At 42.8% G+C, this 24,440-nt stretch overlaps 2 protein-coding genes and 1 non-coding gene across 10 annotated transcripts in view; 1 reads left to right on the top strand and 2 right to left on the bottom strand.

Moving 5' to 3' along the window:
• Positions 1 to 4,576: 4,576 nt before the first annotated feature.
• The window catches only part of LOC109695972 (UDP-glucuronosyltransferase 1A6), a 172,070-nt gene continuing 152,206 nt past the window's right edge, over positions 4,577 to 24,440 (bottom strand). For 7 of the 8 annotated variants that reach the window (XM_020178788.2, XM_074072035.1, XM_074072034.1 and 4 more), the window contains 4 exons: positions 8,663 to 8,794; positions 7,571 to 7,658; positions 7,076 to 7,295; positions 4,577 to 5,572 (listed from right to left, as the gene is read on the bottom strand). In XM_020178788.2, coding sequence (XP_020034377.1) covers positions 5,275 to 5,572; positions 7,076 to 7,295; positions 7,571 to 7,658; positions 8,663 to 8,794 — 738 coding nt within the window. In that variant the 3' untranslated portion in view covers positions 4,577 to 5,274. Of the gene's footprint in view, positions 5,573 to 7,075; positions 7,296 to 7,570; positions 7,659 to 8,662; positions 8,795 to 10,844; positions 11,754 to 24,440 lie in introns of those variants that run through there. The other variant, XM_020178790.2, reaches the window with a different exon arrangement.
• Positions 14,323 to 14,437, bottom strand: LOC141422990 (small nucleolar RNA SNORA76). The gene has a single exon (XR_012447669.1). It is a non-coding gene; the product is annotated as a small nucleolar RNA SNORA76 (small nucleolar RNA).
• Positions 17,155 to 17,956, top strand: LOC109695979 (dnaJ homolog subfamily B member 3-like). Its single transcript, XM_020178793.2, has one exon. It carries the CDS (start codon positions 17,163 to 17,165, stop codon positions 17,883 to 17,885), a length of 723 nt encoding a protein of 240 aa, XP_020034382.2. The 5' UTR covers positions 17,155 to 17,162; the 3' UTR covers positions 17,886 to 17,956.

Genomic DNA, 24,440 nt, shown 5'->3' with positions numbered 1-24,440 from the left:
TCACAGTCTTTTGGGTATATCCCCAAGAGTGGTATTGCTGGATCAAATGGTAGATCAATGTTTAGATTTTTAAGTAGCCTCCAAATTTTTTTCCAGAGTGTTTGTACTAGTTTACATTCCCACCAACAGTGTAAGAGAGTTCCTTTTTCCACACATCCTCGCCAATGCCTGTTGGTGGTGGTGTTGCTGATGATGGCTATTCTAACAGGGGTGAGGTGAAATCTTAGTGTGGTTTTAATTTACATTTCCTAAATGGCTAGAAATGGTGAGCATTTTTTCATGTGTTTTTTGGCCATTTGAATTTCTTCTTTTGAGAAAGTTCTGTTTAGTTCACTTGCCCATTTCTTTATTGGTTCATTAGTTTTGGGAGAATTTAGTTTTTTAAGTTCCCTATATATTCTGGCTATCAGTCCTTTGTCTGCTGTGTAGCTGGCAAATATTTTCTCCCACTCTGTAGGTGTTCTCTTCAGTTTAGAGACCATTTCTTTTATTGAGCAGAAGCCTTTTAGTTTTATGAGGTCCCATTTATCTATGCCATCTCTTAGTTGCTATGCTGCTATACTTATTAATTCCAGAGTATTTCCTACTCTTTCCTGTACAAAAACTCTTGATTAAGTCCCAAATTGGACTACAAGTTTCATGCATAGGCAAACAACATTTCACAGGGATTTTTAACATGACACACACAAAAACCTAAAGTAGACCTAGAAGAATTTCTGGCTTGTAGTAATAAAGGCATTGGTCCTTCTTGATCAATGTTCTTACCGTAATTTTTATAAACTATTGAAAAAATGTTTAAAAAATAAAAACCCTCTGAAGGTATCAGAAAACAACAGGGTTCAAAACTGAAGAGGAAGAAGGGACCCAGTCAATGAATTTCTCACACTTGTGGCTATTGTCTGAGGATTAGAACAATATTCACTCTAAAACTCACTCTTAAATACTTTCATGGCCACACCCTCTTCACAGAGAGGTGTATAGGTGGCGGGAGGTTTCAGGGAGTGCCAGAGCAGAAAACAGGCATTTTATTTCTTAAGATTGCAAGTGATCTCTACTTCAGAACAACTGTACCTAAGAATTCACAAATAGTTCATGCCAACACCTGTGTGTTGTATTGTTGGGACAAACCAAAGCTGATCTTGGCTTGCTGTTTAAAACTTCTCTAAATGTTCGCATGGCTGTTTATTAAACCTGAAGCAGAAACATACGATGATTATTCATAGCAACAGGGAGAGTGTTCATCACAGCAGCTTCAACCTGAAGTTTTCCTACACGAGGCCAGTAGCTAACTCTGAGTCACTTAACTACAAGTTTTTAGCACACAAAAGTGAAATATATGAATATGTTAATACTTAAGATTTGAATTAAGGTTGGTTTTTAGTTGTGCAGAAATAAACCTGGCACATTGTCACACACTGCGAGAATGGGTTTGGATACTCTTTCGTGCCCTTGAAGCTTGACCTGTATGACATGACACACAACCCATGACAGGAGCATGGGACTTGGCATTGTCCACAGGGGCTCAGGAAATCTATTTAAACCACATCGAAGGAGAGTCTCAGAGATATCTGGGCAGCTGCCCCCTATATGATATCTGGACAAGTATCTGAAGAAGACAGACTATCATGGTACCTGCAGGGCACCAGGACATCAGTGGAGCAGGGGCTGAGCACCTCACTCCCCATCTTGGAGCTCGCAGATCTCATGGTAAAGGGGCAGTTGGGCAGGTGGATGGTTTTCAAACAGAGCCTGGGGAGCTCCAGGGTAGAGATCTAGGCTCCTGTGGAGGACACTGAAGAAGGGGACAAGAAGCCAGGTCTGAGATTCTTCTCCATGTACTCCAAGACTCAGTGCAATGTGGACTAGTGTCCCAAGGACTGAGCTTATCCCAGGGACAGGCTGGCCACTGGCAGTGTCTTGTGAATGTTATGGACAAAGGAGTCTGGGAGCAGGCCCATGCCAGGCCCAGTCATCTAAGTACACTGCTGCTGCCATGTCTTCCCCCAAAAGGGACAACGGGGACCTGGGACATTGCTTGTCAGTGTCCAGAAGCTTGCTGCACTTTGGCTCTCTCCTCCCTCCGGGGATCTGGGAATTCAAGAAGGTCTATATGCTTAATTAGCACTGTTGCTGCAACTTATAGAAATAACCAGGCAAATGACAACAAGAGCAGCATTTTTTTGTGATCAAGAATAATCTTTTATAAGCATGTGTGCATACTCACAGTAGTGAAGATGGGGATGCCCTGAATGAATAAAGAAATATATATATATATATGTATATATATATATATATATACACACACACACACACACACACACACAAATATAAGGGAGTACTATTCAGTCATAAAAAGGATGAAATCTTATCCATTGTGACAACATGGAGGTACCTAGAGGACATTATGCTAAGTGAAATAAGCCAGGCACAGAAAAACAAATACTACATGATCTCACTCATATGTCAAATCTAAAAACAGTTGCTATGATGGAACTTGAGAGTAGAATGGTGGTTACCAGAGTCTGGGCAGTGTAGGAAGGGGTGGATGGGGAGATGTTGGTCAGTGGGCACAGTATTACAGTTCTAGGGGAGGAAGAAGCTCTGATATTCTGTTGCACAGTAGGGACTGTAGTTACTGATAATACAGTGTGTATCTCAAAATCGCTAGATGAGAGGATTTTGAAGGTACTTGTATGAATAAATGATAAAGCCAGTGAAGATAGTAAATCCCCATTTGATCATTATATAATGTGTAAATAAATAAAAACATCACAATGTACCATACAAATATGTATACTTATATGTGACAATTCCAAAGTAGAAAGAGAGACAGGAAGGTTGGCATACCCAATGGGGTGATATGTGGTGGAGCTGAGGGAGTGAAGACAAAGCCAGAGTGGACACCCAGGAAGGTAGAGATGACAGAGGCATACAACACCGTGATGGAAAGTTTCAGGCAGTGTGAAAACCAGCTTCAGAGAGCAACCTTGTGGGCTTTGGCCAGCAAAGCCACAGAGGTGGGAATGACCACACCTTTGAGAGGCCACACCACATCACAGTTTGCTCCAGATGTCAGACAAGGAGCTTTAGGATTTAACATTTGCCCTACTGGGTTTCATTCTTACTTTGGGCTAAAGCCCTCTTTTCATTTCCCTATCCCTCCCTTTTGGAATAGCAATGTTTTCCCTATCTGTCCTGAAATTGTATCTTGTGTGACTTTTTGTTTTTATTTTTCTCACAACTGAGTTAGCCTTGAGTCTCTCATGAGATTTCATTGTGGTAACTCCTTACATGTATATAGTGTAGTTGGAACAAGTTCGCCCTCTCCATTACATTCCCAATACCTCCTCCCTCCACCCCTGCTTTTCAAACAGTGTTGATGGATTTCACTATTCTGTCTGTGAACATATACATGTAGTGTATTTTGATCCTCTTCCCCCTCACTCTTTCTCCCTTCCCCTCCCATTGATCACCCCAGACCATCTCCCTTTCACATTCATGTCCCATTGTCATTATTATTATCACCATGACTTTGACTTTTGAGCAATGCTGGAATAGTTGAATTTGGGACTCTTAGGGGTGGAATTAATGCATTTTGCATTGAGACAGAACTTTGGGCAGGGGAAGAATGCTATAGCTCAGATCTGGAGGGTCTTACAGAGGCCCAGGTGGTAAAGATTTGGTCCTGGCATGACACTTGAAGCTTTAAGACTTAATGGGAGATCCTTAGGTCAGGGGGAGTGTGCCCTCAAAGGGGATTATTAGTCCCCAGTGTCTGTAGGTCTATCTATCTCTCTTTCCTCCTGATTCAAGATATCATCATTTGTTTGCACTTATACCTGGCACTCCTGCTATGATGTGTCACCTTCTGCCATTCTCACCAGAACTGAGCCAATGCAGGCATCAAGCCTTTGAACCTCTAAATGTGAGAGAAATAAGATTGTTCTCTTCTCAGGTGTTTCATGTACTAAGGCTAAACAACTCATACAGAATGTTAGAAAAACACTAGGTATATTTGGTATCTCTGCAATATTTTGTAAGAATGTGAATTTGTGTTAATCCACTTTCAGTTAACTGTAACAATTACCTGGGATACATTGGCTTACAAAGAGGATTGGTTGATTTAGGCCCAGTGTCTGAAGCTTCAGTCCATGGTCACTGGACTCTAATGCATGGGGCCTGTGGTGAGGCATCAGGTCATGGTAGGAGCACATGGTGGAAAAAACTCACTTCATGGTGTCTGGGAAGCAAAGAGAGAGTAGAAGAGACTGGGTGCCAATGTTACCTTCAGTGTGACATAACTTCTTCCCACCTCTACCTCCCAATGATGCCAAGGGCTGAGGACCAAGCCTTTAATACAGGAGTCTTTGGAGGACATTCAGGATCCAAACTACAGCAGTAACAGTGGTTATTTCTGAGTGATGTGATTACAAGTGGTTCTTTTCTTATATGTGAATGTGTGTACATGCAAGGTACATGAGTATGCATTAAGAGAATCTGTGCATTACTTTCATAGCTAGAAAATATAATTTCACAATAAATAGATGTAAAACCAATGAAGAAAACACCTAAGAAATGTAATTTATATGAATTTATTGATAAATTCTTAGTTGTAAGAAACATTACAGAAAATACATTTGCCCAGCACAGTGCTTTATCAAATGCAGATCCACCTGGCACAGCAGTGATTATTCTCTCAAATACACCACCCATCAAGCTCATAGCATTATTCTTTTCTTCAAGGTCAGAAATGACACAATGTTCTCAAGGAATCCAAACCATTCAATTATACCAAGTACACCCTAAAAGTGCAGGTTTCGTTCTTTACACATACAAAGTGACACCTGTGAAGCATGAACATGAATGAGGAATGACCATCACTGGGGAAAGAACTGACCACAAATCTATAGCAAAAAGATGATAATGTTATCATCCAAAGTGTGGGGGGATGGGAGTAGCATGAGACCTTTGAATCTGTGGTAAAGAGGCCACCTTGCTAAGAAAGTCAAAGAAAGTGCCAACTTTTCTCTGTCATATCTCACATGACAGGTATAGTCAGATTAAAGACTGGAGAAGAAGGATGCACATTCAATATTTTACCTAGAGGTATGATCAACTGGATACTTTTTATTTTTAAACAGTGCTCTGGGGATGTCTAACTTACGGCAAAGTACTTCCTTGATAAGAATAAAATGAATTTAACACTGATTTTGCTTTCAAGTGTGCAACTGATTGAGAATATGTTGAAATTTCCCTTTACTTCCCACCCACTTCTCAGTGAGTCTTGGATTTGTGGGCTTTCTTAACTCGCCCCTTTTTCCCAAAGCATTTCCGGAAGACATAGGCACAAGATTTAAAGATGATGAAGGCCACTGTCAGCACGATGGCCAGGAGGAAGCCAATCACATCCAAGGAGTGGTACTGGTACCAGGTGAGGTCATGGGCTGCAGGGCGCAGGTGTGGGGCCCCCTTGTGTCTCATCACGTACTCCACCCAGAACACAGCCAGGTCCAGTGGCTCTATGGGACGGTCTTTGTGAAGGCTGGAGAGGCGCATGATGTTCTCCTTGTAGCTAAATGCAAAGACAGTTACGTGAACACCCGGAACACCCGCAGCAATGCACAGCCTTCCCTTAGGCTGCTTCCAGTTAGTAACACTGGCCGGTTGTCTAAACTTGGAAGAGAAATGGGTTTCTGTTGTAACCAGAAAGCACACACACTTACTACCCTTTATGTGTAAAAGGAATAGTAGGAGAAGAAATGGGAGGAAGAGAAATACAGACATGGGGAAGGAAACAAGTAAGGAACCTGAAGCCAAAACTTTAGTTTTACAAATATTTAGTCCTTGCTTCCTACTCTAATTTTAGTGGTATTTTCACAGGAATTTAGATTACATTTTCTTTATAGTAACATAAGGAACTAAGAATTTTGTCAAACATTACATTGTCCTTTATAGCAAAAGAAAGAAATATAGTTTCTTTATAGTAAAATATAGGAGAAATTATGGATGGTTCTCCCACTTGAGGATACAGTCAATCCAATCTAGTAAAGCAAAAGCCACTGCAAAGGGTCGACTCCAAGCTGGTGATATGCTTTCACTCAAATCCTTAAAATATCAAACACCTGAGAGTTAAATTTAGCATAAGATTGTGTCTTAGGTGAAATGGATCCTTGTTTATTTTATACAGTGTGGACAGTTGAATTAGAACAACTAAATCTAAAGTGAAGTAGACACTTTAACTCTTGGTGTGGACACATTAGAAGTAGAAGATGGAGGAGGAGGAGAATGAAGAGGAGGAAAAGAACAAAAATAAGGGAAAGAAAGAGAAAAATAAGAAATTCCCATATTCTGGACAGATTAGGATCACTGCTGTTCTTACACATATCTGTAATTTTATTTGGAAACATAATTATAACATAATATTAATTTATGGCCATACGTCCTGGTAAACATCTTCCTTTGATATAAATCTTCTCTGGTGATAGATTTTCTTAGAACTTCCTATCATAATTCAATATTTAAAGAGCACCTGCTATGGCTTGGTTGTCTGCATAAAGTGATGCTATTCTAAAGCCTCAGGGAGAAGTATCTTAGAGGTCCCAGTGCTGGGAAAGCTATACTTGTAAGCACCTGGTTTGTTTTATCTTATGTTTGCCATGCTTCTTTTAATGGAGTAGTTCTCTCTTTGCGGGAATGAAGTGATTAGTCTATTGTGGTGATCTGTTTTTTATAGATTGAGGTATTAAATCTATTAGGAAAAATAAAATTTTAAATAAATTCTATGATAAAAGAAAGATACAGGAACTATTACTATTCACTTTATAAAAGTGAGTAATAATTACCCCAAATTATTTTATTTATAAATCTAGATTTTTTAGTAATACGGGGTATTTTTTATCAAAATACATTATATGCATGTGCATCACAAAGAAACACCTTTGTACAATTAACATACACTCAAAAAAACGAGAAAAAGGTAAATCTAGATTTCTATGCATTTGTTTTCACATTAGAATGTTCATTACAAATGCTATGGAAAAGTGCAGGTAGAATCCCCCTTTACCTTCTCTCTTACCTTTTGTCATAGATGACTGCTTTGAGAGCATTTGCTAAGTCATCAGAAGTCATTTCAAGGACATTCAGGGTCACACCAGCTCCCCGGGTCTCCATGCGTTTTGCATTGTCCATCTGGTCACCAAACAAGGGCATCATCACCATTGGAACACCATTGCATATTCCTTCATAAATACCATGGGAACCAGAGTGTGTGATAAACGCACGAGTCTTTGGGTGACCTAGGAAGCAAAAGAGGGCAGGAGGTTAGTGGTCTAGTCACTGAATTTTCCAGTTTGATATTGTCAAGATTCTGAAAACACCATGCTAACTCATTCATGTCCACATATGACCCTTGTAGAAAAGCACAGAAAAAAAAATGTAGGTTGATACCCTACAGATAAAAGGCAATGTGGGATAAGTTGACCTTAACTGCAAGCTAAACAGTCCTTTAGAACAGCTGTGCCTAAGCCATTTACTTAAGGTTTTGACCTGTAAGTCAAATCCTCCAACATACCAAGCAGATCATTTTGGGGTAACCACTTGACAAGTATCGTATTCTTGGCAAGATTTGATGGTCGACTTCCAGTGTAGCGCCACAGGACCTTGCGGGGACAAAAAAGACAGGGTTTAACAGAAGAACACGATATGTTTTTTTTTTTTTAAATCTACACTAGCTAGAAAAAACCTGCTGTAGTAACAGTGTGTGCATGCTTCATTAAGCATTCTATTAAGCTTTGTATTCTTAATTTTTGTAGTAAAAACCATAGTAAAGTTTATTAGGAAAGAAACTTAATAAAACAGGATGAAAGTGGGAGAAATGGAAAAAAAGAGAAACATTTCCTGCCCTGGGAGTCTATTCTTAATTCACTACTAACTCCTCCTTTGACTTTTTATACCTTGAACTAATATTTTAGGGCTGCTATACTTATGCTTATCTTTATGCCTTTTTAGGGTTTGCTGAAGATGGTGGCATACAGGCTGAGTTGGCAAAAGATGGTAAGGTTTGTTGGGGGTTATAGAGTATAGAACAGGTACAGTCCTTTGAGTGAAAAGAATGACATGACCTCTGCACAGGTGAGAGGTTCGGTGACTAAGATGGCTTCTGGGACTGGAGACATTCTGCATTTTTCTCTGAGGATTACTAATGAGGGTGTGCTCCATATGTGACCACTTTAGTAGCCATCACACTCTACACTTAATGATTTTTTTCACTTTTCTGCACTTCAAGGGGAAGTTTACTTAATAAAACAGTTCGATGCCAAACTATGTAAGCAAAGGTTATATAACCACAAATTTTTTGTTTGGAATATATTCCTATTAAACATAAGAAACAATATCATGTTTATTTTAAACTAAATTTTCCCTAACATTTTTATTCTCTCAGAGAAAAAACAAACTCCTGAGTGAAGTGAACCATGGTTTAAGAATAGTTGAGTTAAACTGAAGATTAAAAAAACAAAAAAAACACTTCTGATTAGCAGTTGGGAGGTGGCAGGGGATACCCAAATGTAAAGTTCCAACTGATGAAGTCCATTTAGATCTTGGAAGTGTGGGATTGGCTCTCCTCTGAAGGTAGTTATGAAGGAATCATATAGAATCTTCTTACCGTCTGAGGTATTTTGCCCAAAGCATCGGCAATTTCCATAGCTTTCTTCTCTGGAATCTCGGAGACCATTGATCCCAAAGAGAAAACCACAATTCCATGCTCTCCAGAGGCGTTAACATAGGCTTCGAATTCCTAGAGCCAGAAGAGAATTTTCTGGATCACTTGTTTTCTCAAATTCTTTGGTGACTTCATAATTAAGCTCTGAGTTAGATACATTCTTGTTGTTAAGAAAGTGGTTAAAGGTGTGTGTGAAATAAAAACAAAAATTATTTTTTAAGACAGGGTCTAACTACATAGCCCAGTTTGGCCTTGAGTTTGTGAGTCTCTTGCCTCTGCCTCCCACGTGCTGGGAGTACAGGCATGTGCCACCATGTCCAGCTAAACAAAAATTACTGATGTGGGAGTTTTGTAGCACCTATCCCTCCTTTACTATTTTCCAAAGGAGGGACTTTCTTGCTTACAGGGTTATCTGTGGGATTTCCTTGGGATGAAGAATGTAGATAATGTGCTAAACTTCCAAAAGAAAGTAAAGGCACACACACACACACACACACACACACACACACACACACACACACACATGCATCCATGTATGTGTGCCCATGGTGCACTTACACACAGTAACAGACCCCTTGAGTGAATGCCCAAGGAACAAATGAGATTATGCCATATGGTGGGTTTTCTCATAACTGAAAGCTTCTCTAGGACATGGTACTTCTGGTTCCCCAGATGTGACATACAGATACTTCTGAGAGAGCTCAGCATGCATGACTTGAATTATGAGCTCTGCAAAGCACAACCCTGAACACTACTGGGAAAGCCCAGAGGCTAGCCTTCCCTGAGGTGGGTTCCCTCTCCCACTCGCCCCCAGGCTAGCCCTCTGAAGTCTTCCGGCTCATCACAGCAGCTGAACATTTGCCTTACCCACTGGACATATTTAATGGGTAAGAAAGGTAGGAACTCCTCCTTTCCACCATCCCACTGTATTTTTGGTTTGTTGCAAGAACTTCCTGAGGATGGTTGTTCTGTGCAATCTTTCTTCCTAGAGTCACACCACCTCTCTCTTGCTCCCCCTTCTGTCTTTCCTGAGGAGAGGAAGATTAATTTTCAGTGCTTTTTATCTCATTCTATTGTGCAATGGTATAAGGCTGACATATAATCCATCGGAACTTTTACTTCTTCAGGGTATATTAAATTGCTTCTGAAAAGGGACTGGTCTAATTTCCCTTTCTATATACCCTCCTATGCCCACTCAGCAATCAGCAGGATGTGATTAACACAAAGTCAGACACACTAATCCACAAACATACAAAAGTGAATAGCAGAGTTTAACTAAAGCTTAAATGGCTTGCAAAGTTTATGTACAGAGGGCAGCAGAGCAAACAGCAGACATTGTAGAATGGTGTCCAACGCCTGGGTCTGCATCAATTTTATGGATTTAATAAAGTTAAAATCTATGTACTACTGGGCAAAATTTCCCTTAAACTTTGCCCTGACTTCACAATCCCTGGAATTTCCAAAGGGTAAAGCAGTATGTTATTTGAAAATAACCATTGATTTCCCACCCCAAACACACACTTGTCCCCTTTTTAAAAAGATGAGGACCCCCTGAAAGGACTTCTCTGCTCTGAGATACTCCCCCTCACACACACACACACACACACACACACACACACACATATGCACACACAAGAGGAGACCTTTAATAGCTTAAAAGAACTTAATAGCTCCTAAGTTCCACTGAAGAATTTCCTTTTGTACACCTCTTTTGCTTTTCTGGAATCCACTTAGAGTATATATTGGAGACATGTTACTTAACCATTTTGCATTCTGAGTCAAACATACATACTTCAAGTATATTTTGGTTCTCTGAAAGGTGCCTCAAATCCAACACTCTGCTTACGGCACTTAATGCTTGTTCCATTAAACTGATTACTAGCCACTGAAGGTCATAGAACAAAATGCCCAAAACATGTTTTCCCCAAATCTTAGACACAAAGAACTAACTCCAAAGATGATGGCAAAGACAGACAAACTCAAGTCTAGGAGACTTGTGAGCTAGAACTTAATAAAACAGAACATTGAAAATGATCTCAACCTGTTTTCTAAGCATATACGTACTTTATCTGAAGTACTTGCTATTGCATACACAGGAATATAAAAATCCCACTCAAATACACACCTTGGGTATTGGGCTTTTGTGAAGGCAGTTTATCCCACCAATAAAAACCATGCTGGGCATGATGGGCCTGGGGTAATCCTTCACAAAGTCCTCTCTCATTAGCCAGATAGACGCAGAGCTCAGAAGGTCCTGCACAGTCACATCTCTCTGAAGGACTTCTGAGGCAAGTAGTGCGTAGGGGGAGTAAACCACACTGCACAGAAAGTTCTCTGCCAGAGCAATGAGCACATTCTTCACTCGCTGCAGGAAGGTCATGTGATCGGGATTTAAGGAAAAAATTGTGGGCACATAGGACAGTGGTCTGGGACACTGGGTAGCTTTAAAATCCAGGCCGCATGGCAACGCATGCAAGAAATACAAAGAAGGCAGAGCCAGGAACTGAGCCACAATGGAGCCGCAAGGAAGGAAAGGGTCCGTCAGCACAGCGTCGAAGTTGCCTTCCTGCAGGGAGGCCATAAACTCCTTATTGTGCAGTAACTGGGTGCAGCAAGACAGAAACATAGCAGAATCCTTTCTGACTTTTTTGTACAGTTTGACCATACGCTGAAGGAAAGAATCATTCTCAAAAACACTGTGCCCAAGTTCCACAAAAGTAGTTTGCAAGTCTTCCTTTTGGAAGGGCACAGGGTACTTCTTCAAGCTGTAAAACGATCCTTCTTTTATGTGCACTGAGCTGTCAGGTGCAATGACCACTACCTCATGTCCCCTCTGCTGAAGCTGCTGGGTGACTCCAAGCATGCTCAGCCAGTGGCTACCATCCATTGGGATCAACAACAGCTTCCCAGCATGGGACACAGAAGGGCCCAGCACACATAGTAGCAGGCCCAGGACAAGCAGATGTAGGCCCTTGGATGCTGCAGTCATGGCACCCCAGCCTTTGCTCCTGCTACTGGTCTACCTTTGCCTGCTCACATGTAACAAGTACCAATCCTTAACCCTGGTTAATATTTGATTGTGTCCCATGACGAAAGCTGTCGGTCCACAGGACTACAGGAAGTTTACTTTCTGAGATGAAGAGGGTGGAGCTTTAACTGAGTTTCTTATTAGGCAATGAGAGTTGAATTCCTTCCTCAAATCACATTCTTTCTTTGTTTTTCTTTTGTGGTACTGGGGTTTGAACTGAGGGTCTCATACTTGCTAAGCAGGTGCTCTACCATTTGAGCCATACCACCAACCCACCCTGTATTGTGTTCGGTATATTTGAGATAGGGTCTCTAGAACTATTTGTCTAGGCTGGCTTCAAACCGCAATCCTCCTAATCTCTGCTTCCTGAGTAGCTAGGATTACAGGTGTGAGTCACCAGCACCCAAGTCAAATCTGTGCTCAAATCATTCTTGAATGAGCACAGAAAACAAAATGTCTCCAGTACTTTTAGATTTATTAAGTTAAAATTTTTACAGTTCAAGAAACTGTTACCAGAGAAGAAAAGGGACCATGAGGTGACAAAGTATACTTCATTTCCAGAAACAAAACAGGAAGTTTCTCTGAAAGTTTTTTGGAAAGAAAAGAGTACAACAGTACGACCTATTTGCCCATAGAAACCCCTAAATCAGTCTCTTGCCTCCCCAGAGCTCAGGCACCATAAAGAGAGACAGACTCACAACTGAAATTGATAAACCATGATCTTAGAGATTTTGAAATGTGATAAGAAAGAAATGAGTAGGGTCTTGCTGGGGTAGAAAATGACTGGAAGAGGAAATCCACTTGAGTAGTTGTGCTTCCAAGGACAGAGAGAATGTTCTATAAATAGAAAAATCAAACTAGATGAGCAAACTAAGCATGTTCAATTGTACTCATTACATTGACCCAATGTCCCGTGGAAATTCTGTAAACAAAATAAGAATTTGTACCTATGAAGCATGTACTATGTATGGTCCCGCTAAGCACTCCACAATACATCTTAAATAATCTGTCTCACAGAGGCAGATAGAATTTTCCTCATTTTACAAACAAAAGCACTGAAGCTGAGAAAAGCAAAGTGATTTGCCAGAGTCCTGTGTTAACTAAATGGCAGAGCTAAGACGTAGGCCTTGGATGTTGGTGTCTGAGCCCTTGCTCTTAACAACTCCTCATGAACTCCAGTAGTACCCAGAAAATGATGTGACAGTTCCTGATTAAAATTTACAATCAGTTAAAAGTCAAAATGAAAGCTGTGATCCCCATATCACTGAAATAAATTAAAAAATGGCAGATGGAAGGACTTTAGGGCCAAGAATAAGATGTTCACACACCACCAAGCATGGGTGGGCAGTAAAGTACATGGAGACTAGGGGGAGGGGGAGAGCAAGGGATAGATATTCAAGTGCAATGCTCCTTCTGAAGAGTGGACAAGCCAGAGTACAGACAGGACTGAGTATTGCACTCTTTTCTTTTGGGATCCAGTGCTTTCCTATACAATTCCAGGATGAAAGTGTCAACCCCAACATTTTAACCATGGACAAGTAGACAAGCATTGACCACCCATACTTGGGGATAAGGTGCAAGGGTTGTGAAGACAATGCTAACTTTAATGCTTTACACACTTCAACAGGACTCCTCTCATTCTGGTTAGAATCCTTTTGCCTTGGACCTTCGTCCTTCCTCAATAACCTCTAGTCTGGCATGTACACACACACACACACACACACACACACACACACACACACACACACACACACACACACACACCTGTGTACACATGCACCCAGATGACCTCCTTACACACCTCCAGAACTCTTCAAGGAGGGTGAGCAGAAATGATATAGCAATGCTTTTGCTGTGATGTACCCTTATCTGAAATTCACAGCCCAAGTTAAACTTTAAGATCAATAATTCTTGATTATTCTTCTGAAGTCCCAAAGTCCCTAGAGTCCATCTGTAAATTATAAAGAGCAAAGGGGGCTGGTTAGAAACAATGTAGTGATTTTATGACTTTCTGGCAATTATACAGAGACTTATCAGTTTTTTTTTTTTTGATGGTGTGGAAGACTGAACCCCAGGATCTCACCATGCAAGCAAGTGCTCTACCACTGAGCTATGCCCTCAGATCTGCCATGTACCTGGATGGTTTGAAACCCCAACTCTGCCCCCAATCAGGAACATTGTTTATTAATCTGAATAGAAGGAAAACCACATTTATTCTCATTAATTATGAGAACCACTGCTAAGCAATCTAAAGAAGCTTCTTCCTTGGAACCTGAGTAGACATGACACTTAAAACCAATTGCAAATTCCCTCATTCAACAAATAATGGTGGAGCATGCGAGATCTACCATGTGCCAGGCATTATGCTATAGTCTGGCGCCAAAAAACCAAAATTAGAAATGGCCCCTGCCTATAAGTAGTAGTCCAGGGGGCAGACAAACTTACAATCAGATAATTACAGGACAGAGTGACATGTTCTTAGATGGCTGAGGAAATGAGGAACAGGACAGCAATGTTTTCTTGCTTTTGAGAGCTACTGAAGTGTCCATGAAAGGTCCCTGGAACCAATTTGGGACTGTGTCACGAGAGGTAAAATGACAGCCCGCGATTGGCGGGCAGCCCCAGTTATGTGTGAGCACGTTTTGCCCCTGCAGCTTGACCCCCAGTGCCATGTACAGGCGAGGCAGGGGGATTGTGCTTTCTTTTAAAGCTGAAACTAGAAGTTAATAATCCCACCACTCGGGACACTCTTAACTCCTTTGATTGGACAGAATTGAGGAGTTTGTTACTAAAGGAACAACACAGGTGCTCCACTACCCTGTGGATCATCTACAGAACCCTCCAGGGGAAACAAAGCCCTCATCCTCAAGTCACTGCACTTTGTTCTGTACTGCCTTTCACCATTTAACAGTTCACATACTTGTCCTTGCTACTAGGCCATACATAAATATAAACACTCCTTATAGGCAGGGTTTTATTTTTTTTAATTTATTTTTTAAATTTTATTCATATGTGCATACAATGTTTGGGTCATTTCTCTCCCCTTCCCCCAACCCCTCACTACCAGGCAGAAACTATTTTGCCCTTATCTCTAATTTTGTTGAAGAGAGAGTATAAGCAATAATAGGAAGGACCAAGGATTTTTACTAGTTGGGATAAGGATAGCTATACAGGGAGTTGACTTGCATTGATTTCCGATGCATGTGTGTTACCTTCTAAGTTAATTCTTCTCAAAATAACCTTTTCTGTAGTTCCTGGTCCCCTTCTCCTATTGGCCTCAGTTGCTTTAAAGTATCTTATAGGCAGGGTTTTAGCTTTGGAATCAGTTGCCAGGTGCCAGTCCTGGTGAGCCAGACAGTAAGCACTCAGTAAATGTTTCTGCAAAGATTGATTTCACTTCTCCCTTTGTTCTAGACTCCATATCCAAGCAAGTAAGTACTGAACCAAGATGATTCTACCACTGCCTCTCAAACCCAGCTTTAATGGTCCTATTCCAGGGCCGCAACCCCTATTACCCTCAACCCCTAGCTGCCCATTGGACTTACTGTACCAGCTGCCCCTGGTGCTGCCCTCACCCCACGACAACTTCAGGCACATTGGTAAATAGTTTCCTAGGATCCACGAGAAAACTCCAGCCTTGCCCTCAGGACCTCCTAGAATGAACACCAGGCTGCCTACCCAAGTTTAATCCTCTTCTCTACTCCTGCTTGAACCCTCCCTCTTCCCTTTACCCTCCAGTCATTCTGGATGATCCTTCCCCAATTCCTGATCACCTTCCTACTTCTGTTTATTGTGGCTTATCATGTGCCAAGTCCAGAGTTTCAAGTTCAGTCACTTGATGTGATATAAACTCAAATGGCAGTTTGTTCTGGTAAGATAATGCACCTAGTTAGACCTAGTACCCTTCATGATGAAACATTATAAAGTTCATTGGTTAATAATTTCCCCTTAGATCTAAAACACCTTTATTGGTGTCCTGCCTCACAAATGATCAAAATGAGGAATATAGTGTCCAAGAAGAATGAGACAGTGGAGCAAACTTCAATGTTACGCAACATAAAGAAAATACATTAAGACATAGCAGTTTCAGTGGAAATAATGAGTACACCCCAAGTTTACTTACAGCACTATAAACACAGCCAACAAATTATAATGGTCTTGATTTTCTAGGCCAATGGTCATCAAAGCATGAACTAGTGAACCGTGGGGAGACACATACATTTTTCAGAATTTTACAAAGTTAAAATTCTTCCCATAACAATGATGCTAGTGGATTTTTTCACTGTCGAGGTTCTCTCATAAGCATGAACTTTCCAGAGGTAGCCAATGTGTGATAGCACAATAGACTGAAGAAACAGGTAAGAGAATCCAATTCTCTTCTATTAAGCTGAGAACCAAAGAGAAGGTAAAAATGTGAAATGATGCCATTCTTTTCACTGAATTTTTCTTTTGCAAAATTTCACAAAAATTTGAAAAAATTTTCTCACATGATTTATGTTCATGTGTAATTGGTTATTATATTGACCAATAAGTATAACCTAGTTCTCATTCTTAATTTCACATGTGATGCATATGACACACATAACCCATGTAAATGAAAGAAAATAGGTCCTCAGGCCAAAAACATTTGAGAGCTCTGTCCTACTGATAAGGAAACAGGGAGAAAGATAAAAGAGGAGTAAAGTCCTTCCCCTTAGCCTGGGCCCCTACACCCAGCTATCTTGCTAGAAACTGCATATGGCCTTCTTCCACAGCTCTGCTGACACGATACATTGTAACCTTGAACAGCTAACTACCAAGTCTGCTTCTGCTTGCTTACTGCTGCTTTTCTCAGTATAAAAACCTCAACCACCCTGAGCGCGGGGCCTGCGCCATTTTGGAGATGTCTCGGTGCTGGCCAGCTAGCGTGATAAACCTTCCTTTCCTCCAACCACCTGGGTTTGAGTCTTATTCTCGCTGGCCAGTCATCCTGTCTGTAACGGTTTCTGCAACACTACGAGACGCATGACTGTCCTTCACTCCCAGCCACACAAAACGCATTCCTGTCACCCTATCCCTCCCGCAGGCTGAGGGCAAAGCCTCATTTGAAGCCCTCAGGAAGGAAAACATTTCTAAGGCAGTCACGGTCACTCCACCCCCCATCCCCATCAAGCCCCCCTTTGCCGCCCTGTCTGGAGAAGACAAGCTGAGGCGGAAGTGAACAAGGACGGCGCGGTGGGCGGGGCGAGAGTAGGCGGAAGCACCCTGCCCGCACACAGCATGGGAGCACTGCATGCTGGGATGCGCAGGTGCCCTCGCCTCAACCAATGGGATGCGGCCACGTCACAGTGGCGGGCGCCCCGGCCTCAGCAGCACCCCAGCTGCCAGCTGCGCCCCTCGCCCCGCCCTGGCCCGCGGGCCGCCCGGCCCGACAACATGGTGGACTACTACGAGGTGCTGGGCGTGCCCCGGCAGGCCTCCACAGACGCCATCAAGAAGGCGTACCGCAAGCTGGCGCTCAGGTGGCACCCTGACAAAAACCCCGGCGACAAGGAGGAGGCCGAAAGGAGGTTCAAGCAGGTGGCCCAGGCCTACGAGGTGCTGTCGGACGCCGGAAAACGCGACATCTACGACCGCTATGGCGAGGCCGGAATGGACGATGGCGGCTACCCAGGAGGCCGCCCCTGCCAGGACGAGTTCGTCTTCACCTTCCGCGACCCCGCCGACGTCTTCAGGGACTTCTTCGGCGGCCGCGACCCTTTCGCCTTTGACTTCTTCGGAGACCCGCTGGACGTTTTGGGGGGCCGGAGACGCTCCCGCAGAAGCAGATTCAGGGACTCGGAGCCCCTCTTCTCCACCTTCGCTGCATTTCCAGCTTTCGATGATGACTTTTCTTTTAGCAGAGGATTCACGTGCTTCGGCTCCCTGGGAAATGAAGGCCTTTCCTCCTTCTCCATGTCCTGTCGCAATGGTGGGACGGGCAGCTTCAAGTCCATGTCCACGTCCACGGAAATAGTCAATGGCAAAAAAGTCACCACCAAGAGAATCGTTGAGAACGGCCAGGAGAGGGTGGAAGTGGAGGAAGATGGACGGTTAAAGTCCCTGGTGATCAATGGCAGAGAGCGCTTGCTACACATGGACCCAAGCAATGCCCACTGACTAAAACAGCAGGACATTTGAGGAATAGCAAGGCCTTTTCTTTTAAGATTGCAAGTGAAGTCTCCTTTCAGAACAGCAGTAACCAAGAATTTATAAACAGTTCATGCCAGCGACTATTTGTAGTTATTGTTGGAACCATAAGAAAGGATCACCAAATCTCTAATCCTAAAGCAGATGAACATTATTTACTGGTGCCAGGGAGAAATGTTCACAACAGCTCCATTAAACTTACATTTTCCCATTTTGTTGGAAATGTGAGCCAGGTAGCTTGCTCAGAATCATATAACTTCAATTTTTTTTTTAACCGTACTTGGCTTACAGTTGTACATAAATGCTGGTGATATAAGAAGAGTTGACCATTGTTTAAGTAAAATGTAAAAGCTATCTTTTTTAAAAGCAGGTAAGCCGAGGAAAATGGGTGTAATTAGAGTTCTATGGCTACTGTAATAAATTACCACAAACAGGTTGGTTGAAATCAATGCACATTCATTCTCCACGGTTTTGATGAAAGCAGTCTGAAATACATTTCACTGGGCTGAAACCAGGACTCTGCTTTCTTTCTGAAGGCTGAGGGAAAAATATTTAAGCCAATACATCAAGGTTACCTGATTGGTTAGTGGGATCTAAGGACTACACTCATTCCCAATTTGGTTCCACAATTATAGCAGTTGCTGGAAATGAAAAGAAGCAATTACCTAAGGCTACATCAACTTCCCATTGCTATGCAGGACACATATCAAAGTAGCTTGACAAATGCTAGGTTTCAACTGTCATGTTGACTGGCTGAGACACCAAACACACAGCTGAGAATGTCCATTCTGTTGTCACATTTATACCACACGTGAATTTCTTTGGGCGTTGTTGCCTTGGGACATCTACCACCAAATGGCTCATCTGCCATGAAAATGATTGCACAAGACACAAAAGTAAAAGGGCAAGTGAAATAGGCTAAAGTGCAGCAAGTTCTACATTCTCTGCAGAGGTCACAGGGCCTGAGTACATTGTCATACAGTAAGACTATGTGAGAATGAGCTTGGATACCCTACTGTGCTCTTAAAATCTGACCTGCATAGTATGGTAGACAACCCATGGCAGGAAAGTGGAATTCAGCACTGTCCCACTGGGTCTGGGACATCTGGTGAAACCACATCAAAGGAATGGTCACAAAGGGGCCTGGACAGCTGCTTCCTATATGATAAGTGAGCATGAAATATCACAATAAGACTAACTACCACAGCTTGAGTTTGTCTATTCATGTTCCAGGGAATCCCTCCAATGAAGATATTCGTGGCTTGCTGAGTGGGTTTAGTGAGGGGGATGTGGGAAGTTAGTAGATGGGAAGGAGCAAGCTCAATTCTATGGTAGTTTTGTGTGGTAGTGTGGTAGAAATGACCAAATAGAGTGTGTTGGTTCTATCCAGTGGGTTAAAACGTGACCAGCAAAGGGTTCTGTGGTAGGCAAAGAGCCTGGCATACCAAGATCATTCAGAGGTCTCTGGCTAGTTTTAATAGTTGAGAGGAAACAACCACATCAGGCATGATATATCTGGATAGGTACTACCATGAGTGGACAGATTGCATTTCACAGAAGTATAAAGCATTTTTTTTTTTGGTAGTGGGGCTTGAACTCAGAGCCTCCACCTTGAGCCACTCCACCAGCCCTATTTTTGTAAAGGGTTTTTTGAGATAGGGTCTCATGTACTGTTTGCGTTGGCTAGCTTTGAACTATGATCCTCCTCATCTCTGCCTCCTAAGGAGCTAGGATTTCAGGTGTGAGTCACCAGTGCCCAGCTAAAGCATTTTATTTAAAAATTTTTCAGATTTGAAAATCTCTTTTGAAAATGCCTTAGCGCAAAGAAAACATATTACTGCCAGCCTGGTCTACACAGGGGTTTCAGGAGAGCCTGGGCTAGTGTGACCCTGTCTTGAGCACGCGTGCATACACATACACACACAAAACAAATTTAAAGAAACAATAATGTAAAAAGAATCAGCTTACACTAAATGGGAGGGGAAAATACTAAGAATATGTATGTTATATGAAAGGAAAAGACTCTTACAATGAGGCTATCAGATTAGAGTTTATAAAAAAAATTATTTGAACTTTGTGAACAAATTTCTCACAGAAAATTTTAATCTTAAAGCACAGAGATGGAGGGTCATGGTCTGAGGTTTTCCCTGGAAAAAGCAGGACCCTATCTGAAAAAGAACAAATGCAAAAAAGGGCTAGTGCTTGCTCCCCAAGCATAAGGCCAAAACCTTAGTGTTACCAAAAAAGTAAAACATACATCCAGGCCAGAGTCGTAAAGAGACATGATTAGTCATGATAATGTTCTTGATTTTGTTTGTCTTTAAAAGTGTTGTGAACACCTATATACATGTTGCTACTTATTAAACTTAAACCTCAGGCAGACAATATTTAACTACTAGGATAAAACGTTCACTAAAATGCCTTGAGCCTTACATTTTTTCCATTTTTTTTTCAGATTCAAATCATGTAGCCTGTTCTTAATCATTTAACTTCAATGTTTTGGTCCATAGTGGCAAAAGATATGAATATATCTTTATTCATCTAAATCTTTATTTATCTAAAATAAATCAAAGATGGCCTTTATTTGTACACAACTGCTGGTGCTATAAGAAGCCCTGATCATTGTCTAAGTAAGATATGAGCTTAGGCTTTTTTGAATGCAGGCAAACCTAGGAAAGTAGGTGTAACTGGTTTCTTATGAGTGCTGTAACAAATCACTACAAACTTGCTGGCTTTGATCAATGCACATTTTTCTCTCCAGGTTTTAGATGCCAGAGTGTGAGATGCATTTCACTGGGCAGAAAGCAGTGTTACAAGTACAACGCTTTCTCTGAAGATGAGGGTAAAATACTTTAAGTCAGTTCCTCAAGATGACATGATTGTGTTGGAGCCATCTTGGCCATTTTCTGGGATTTGCTATATGTCTAGAATTTACCTTGGTTTCCCCACACTGAATCTGCAAGCAGCTTTCTGCTACCTCTGCAATATTGCACGTCCCCAGCTAGCCCTGCAAGGTTTCCTGTAACTGTACCCACATTTTATAAGGGGGTGTAACCACCTTGTTTTCCTGTAACTGGCAAAAACCCTGTATACTGCAAAAAAAATAAAACAAACAAACAAACCCTGGTTGCATAACCAACCCCCCCAGGGGTTATATAACCGATACCTTCACACTGATCAAGGTTCAGGGCTTTGATAACTTCACCGAGTCTGCTAGCATAATAAAATTCCTGCTTCCTGCAAAGTGGTCTTGGTGACTTTGTTTCCCTTGCCATTTCCCGCAACATTTCTGGTGCATTGGCTGGGAATGGGAGAGACCTTAGTTGGCATTTTTGCCTCCCTGGTGGTCGGGCTGTGGCCCAACTCCTGAGGACGCAACCCAGCCAAGGCACCACTAGACACTTAGTCCAGATGGCTATGGAAGCCTCCCATGAAGACTGAGGCCTCAGGTCTGTACATGCCAACGGAACCTGGATAGAGACCCTAGGAACCAGGAAAATATGGAGTGGCGTCCATCTGGAACAGGTAGGACTGGGTCCATCAGAATAGGCCCGTCCATGAGAGGATAGATGAGGGGCATGATCAACTCCTAAGGTTCCCACCAGTACCCTTGAATCTGGTTTTTTAGTTTTTGTGATTATTCAAGGGGAAGCTGGGATACATTCCAGACAAGGTTGGTTGAATGTTATGATGTGCAACTGAGAGCATGAAAGGAGTGTGACTTTGGTCACCACATAGTGTGTGGAGTACATTTCCAGAAGCCAGAGATGCTCTCATTTGGTCTAGGGTGATCCCCCTTGGGGCACCAGTCCAGGGTTTGTATAGATTGGACTTGCTATGGCTTTAAGACATCTGAAATATCTCTGTGAGGAGAATGGCTAGGGATGGATGGATGGATGAAGCGAAAATTGTCTGTCTTCCTTTTGTGTCAGAAACTGAGGACCCCCTACCTCATTTCCAAACTCCCTGATCCTCTTGTACCTTGTCTCCATATGGGTGGGAACCAAAGTAAAAAGACTCCTTTACAATGTACGCTTGACAACTTCAAGAGAGGGTACAGGTGATTATGGTGTAGAGCTCACACTCCAGAAACTTTGGAAATTCTGTCAAATAGACTGGGTGTCCTTTAAGGTTGGATGGCCTTCAAGGGATCTCTAGATTGAGAAACCATGTGTAGGGGCTATCAGATAGTGTGACAGGGACACCAGGTCATCCTGACTAGTTCCCCTACGTAGATATATGGCAGACATTGGCAGCTCATCCTCCTCCTTGGCTTAAGAAATGCTTTAAAGACAATTGTAAGATTATGATGGCAAGGGCTACAAATACTGGGACTCTTAAAAGAAAGAAAAAAAAAAAGAGAGAAAAAGCTCCTCCCCCAGTGCTCCAGGCTGATCCTGACCTGTTTCCACCGCTGTATGCTCCAGTTTATCTGCCTGTGCCTTGGCCACCCCTGCCTCTGGTGGATCCCACAACAGACTCAGAACCTGAGGATTCAGGAGACCCCTCTTCTCCTCCCTCATTAGGAGTTTCAACCAGCCCCCCTGCAGAGTCTGTAGCTCACCCAAAAATCTGCATGGGTAGCATTCCAGATGTCCCTCAGGGAGACCAGAGGGCCCATGCGGTATAATCCAAACTATGAGCTGCAGGGAGGTGGGCTCTTGTTCCTTTATCAGCCCTTCACCACCATGGACCTCCTAAACTGGAAAAAATAATATCCCCTCATACACTGAGAAGCCACAGGCTATGGTTGACTTGATTCAGTCCATCATCCAAACTCACAATCCAACCTGGCAGGACTGTAGGCAATTGCTCCAAACACTCCTCAGCATGGAGGAGTGGAGACAAGGTGTCCAGGCAGCCCTTTATTGGCTTGAGGTTCATGTCCCCAGTGGGACAAATGATGTGTGAGCCTATGCCCAGACAGCTGTTCCAGAAGCTGAACCTGCTTGGGACCCAAATGAAGCAGAAGGCCAAGACAATTTACATAGATATAGAGAGGCTCTGATGGCAGGTATAAGAGGAGGGGGAAGAAAGGCCATAAACATGAACAAAGTCTCAGAGATCTTACAGAAGTCTGAAGAGAGCCCAGCACAGTTCTATGAGAGACGATGTGATGTATACCATCTATATTCCCCCTTCAATCCTGAGGCCCCTGAAAACCAGCAAATGATCAGTGCCGCCTTTGTGGGGTAAGCCCAGGGGGACATTAGAAGAAAGTTACAAAAATTAGAAGGATTTGTAGGCATGAATGTATCCCAGCTCCTAGAAGTGGCAACTAAGGTGTTTGTCAACCAAGACCAGGAAGCTCAAAAGGAGGCAGAACGAAAAATGAAGAAGAAGGTGGATCTCCTGACAGCAGCACTGAATGGATGGGGAGGGCACAGTTTCAGTCAGGGCAGAGGCTGAGGAATAGGCAAAGGGGGGCCCCTAGGAAACTCCCCACAAGCATGGCCCGTGGGATTAGAGCCCCTAAAGAAGAATCAGTGGGCCTTCTGTCACCAAGAGGGACACTGGAAAAGTGAGTGCCCACAGCTCCAGCCCAGGCACAGAGAGACAAAAGAGAAAGAGGACTTTGTGGGGCTCACAGGCATTAAGCAGGCTAATGATTAGAGCTGACCAGGCTCTTTCCTCCTCAGCTGCCAAGAGCCCATGGTCTGTATGTCAGTAGGGGCCAACCTGTAGATTTCATGGTGGACACTGGTGCTGAGCATTCAGTGGTGACCTGACAGGTGGCACCAATTTAAAAAAGACACCAGACAATTGTGGGGACTATGGAGACACAGACCCACTGGCCTTCTCTCCCGCCCTGAATATGTACTCTGGGAGAGCATCTCATGACTCATGAGTTCCTCTATAAACCAGAATGTCTAGTGGCACTGATGGGCTGAGATCTGCTAAGCAAGCTGAGGGCCCAAGTCAGTTTTCAGGAGGATGGACAAGCGGCTTTGAGCTTTGGTTAGAACCCCCTAGGTTCTTAGCCCTCATCACTCCCTGGGAAGAAGAATGGAGATTACATTCAGTAGAGACTGCCTTAAAGGGGCCAGAGATGCCCTTTAAGGTCCCAGGAACATGGGCAGAAGACAATTCTCCAGGGCTAACTGTAAACATTCCTACAGTGGTAATAGAGAAAAATTCAGGAGTCACTCCAGTAAGAGTGAGACAATACCCAATCCCAATGAGGACACAAGAAGGGATGTCTCATCACCTCCAGAGACTATTAAACTATGGAATCCTGAGATCTTGTCAATCTGCCTGGAACACTCCCTTGCTGCCAGTTCAGAAGCCAGACACCAATGGTTACTGTCCAGTGCAATATCTACGGACAGTCAATCAAGCAGCAGTGACTGTGCATCTGGTGGTTCCAAACCCATACACTTTGCTGGCCCTCATACCAGCAGAAGCAACCTCTTCTTATATTTGGACTTAAAGATGCATTCTTCTGCATCCAGTTGGCACTGTGAGCCAATCCATCTTTGCTTTCCAATGGAAGGACCACCGCCCCCCCTGCCAGGGGGCAACAGC

Source organism: Castor canadensis, chromosome 4, assembly GCF_047511655.1.
Source record: "Castor canadensis chromosome 4, mCasCan1.hap1v2, whole genome shotgun sequence".
In the NCBI taxonomy this organism is placed as follows: domain Eukaryota; kingdom Metazoa; phylum Chordata; class Mammalia; order Rodentia; family Castoridae; genus Castor; species Castor canadensis.
The sequence above is the reverse complement of the archived record's forward strand: the minus strand, read 5'-3'. Positions and strand labels throughout refer to the sequence as shown.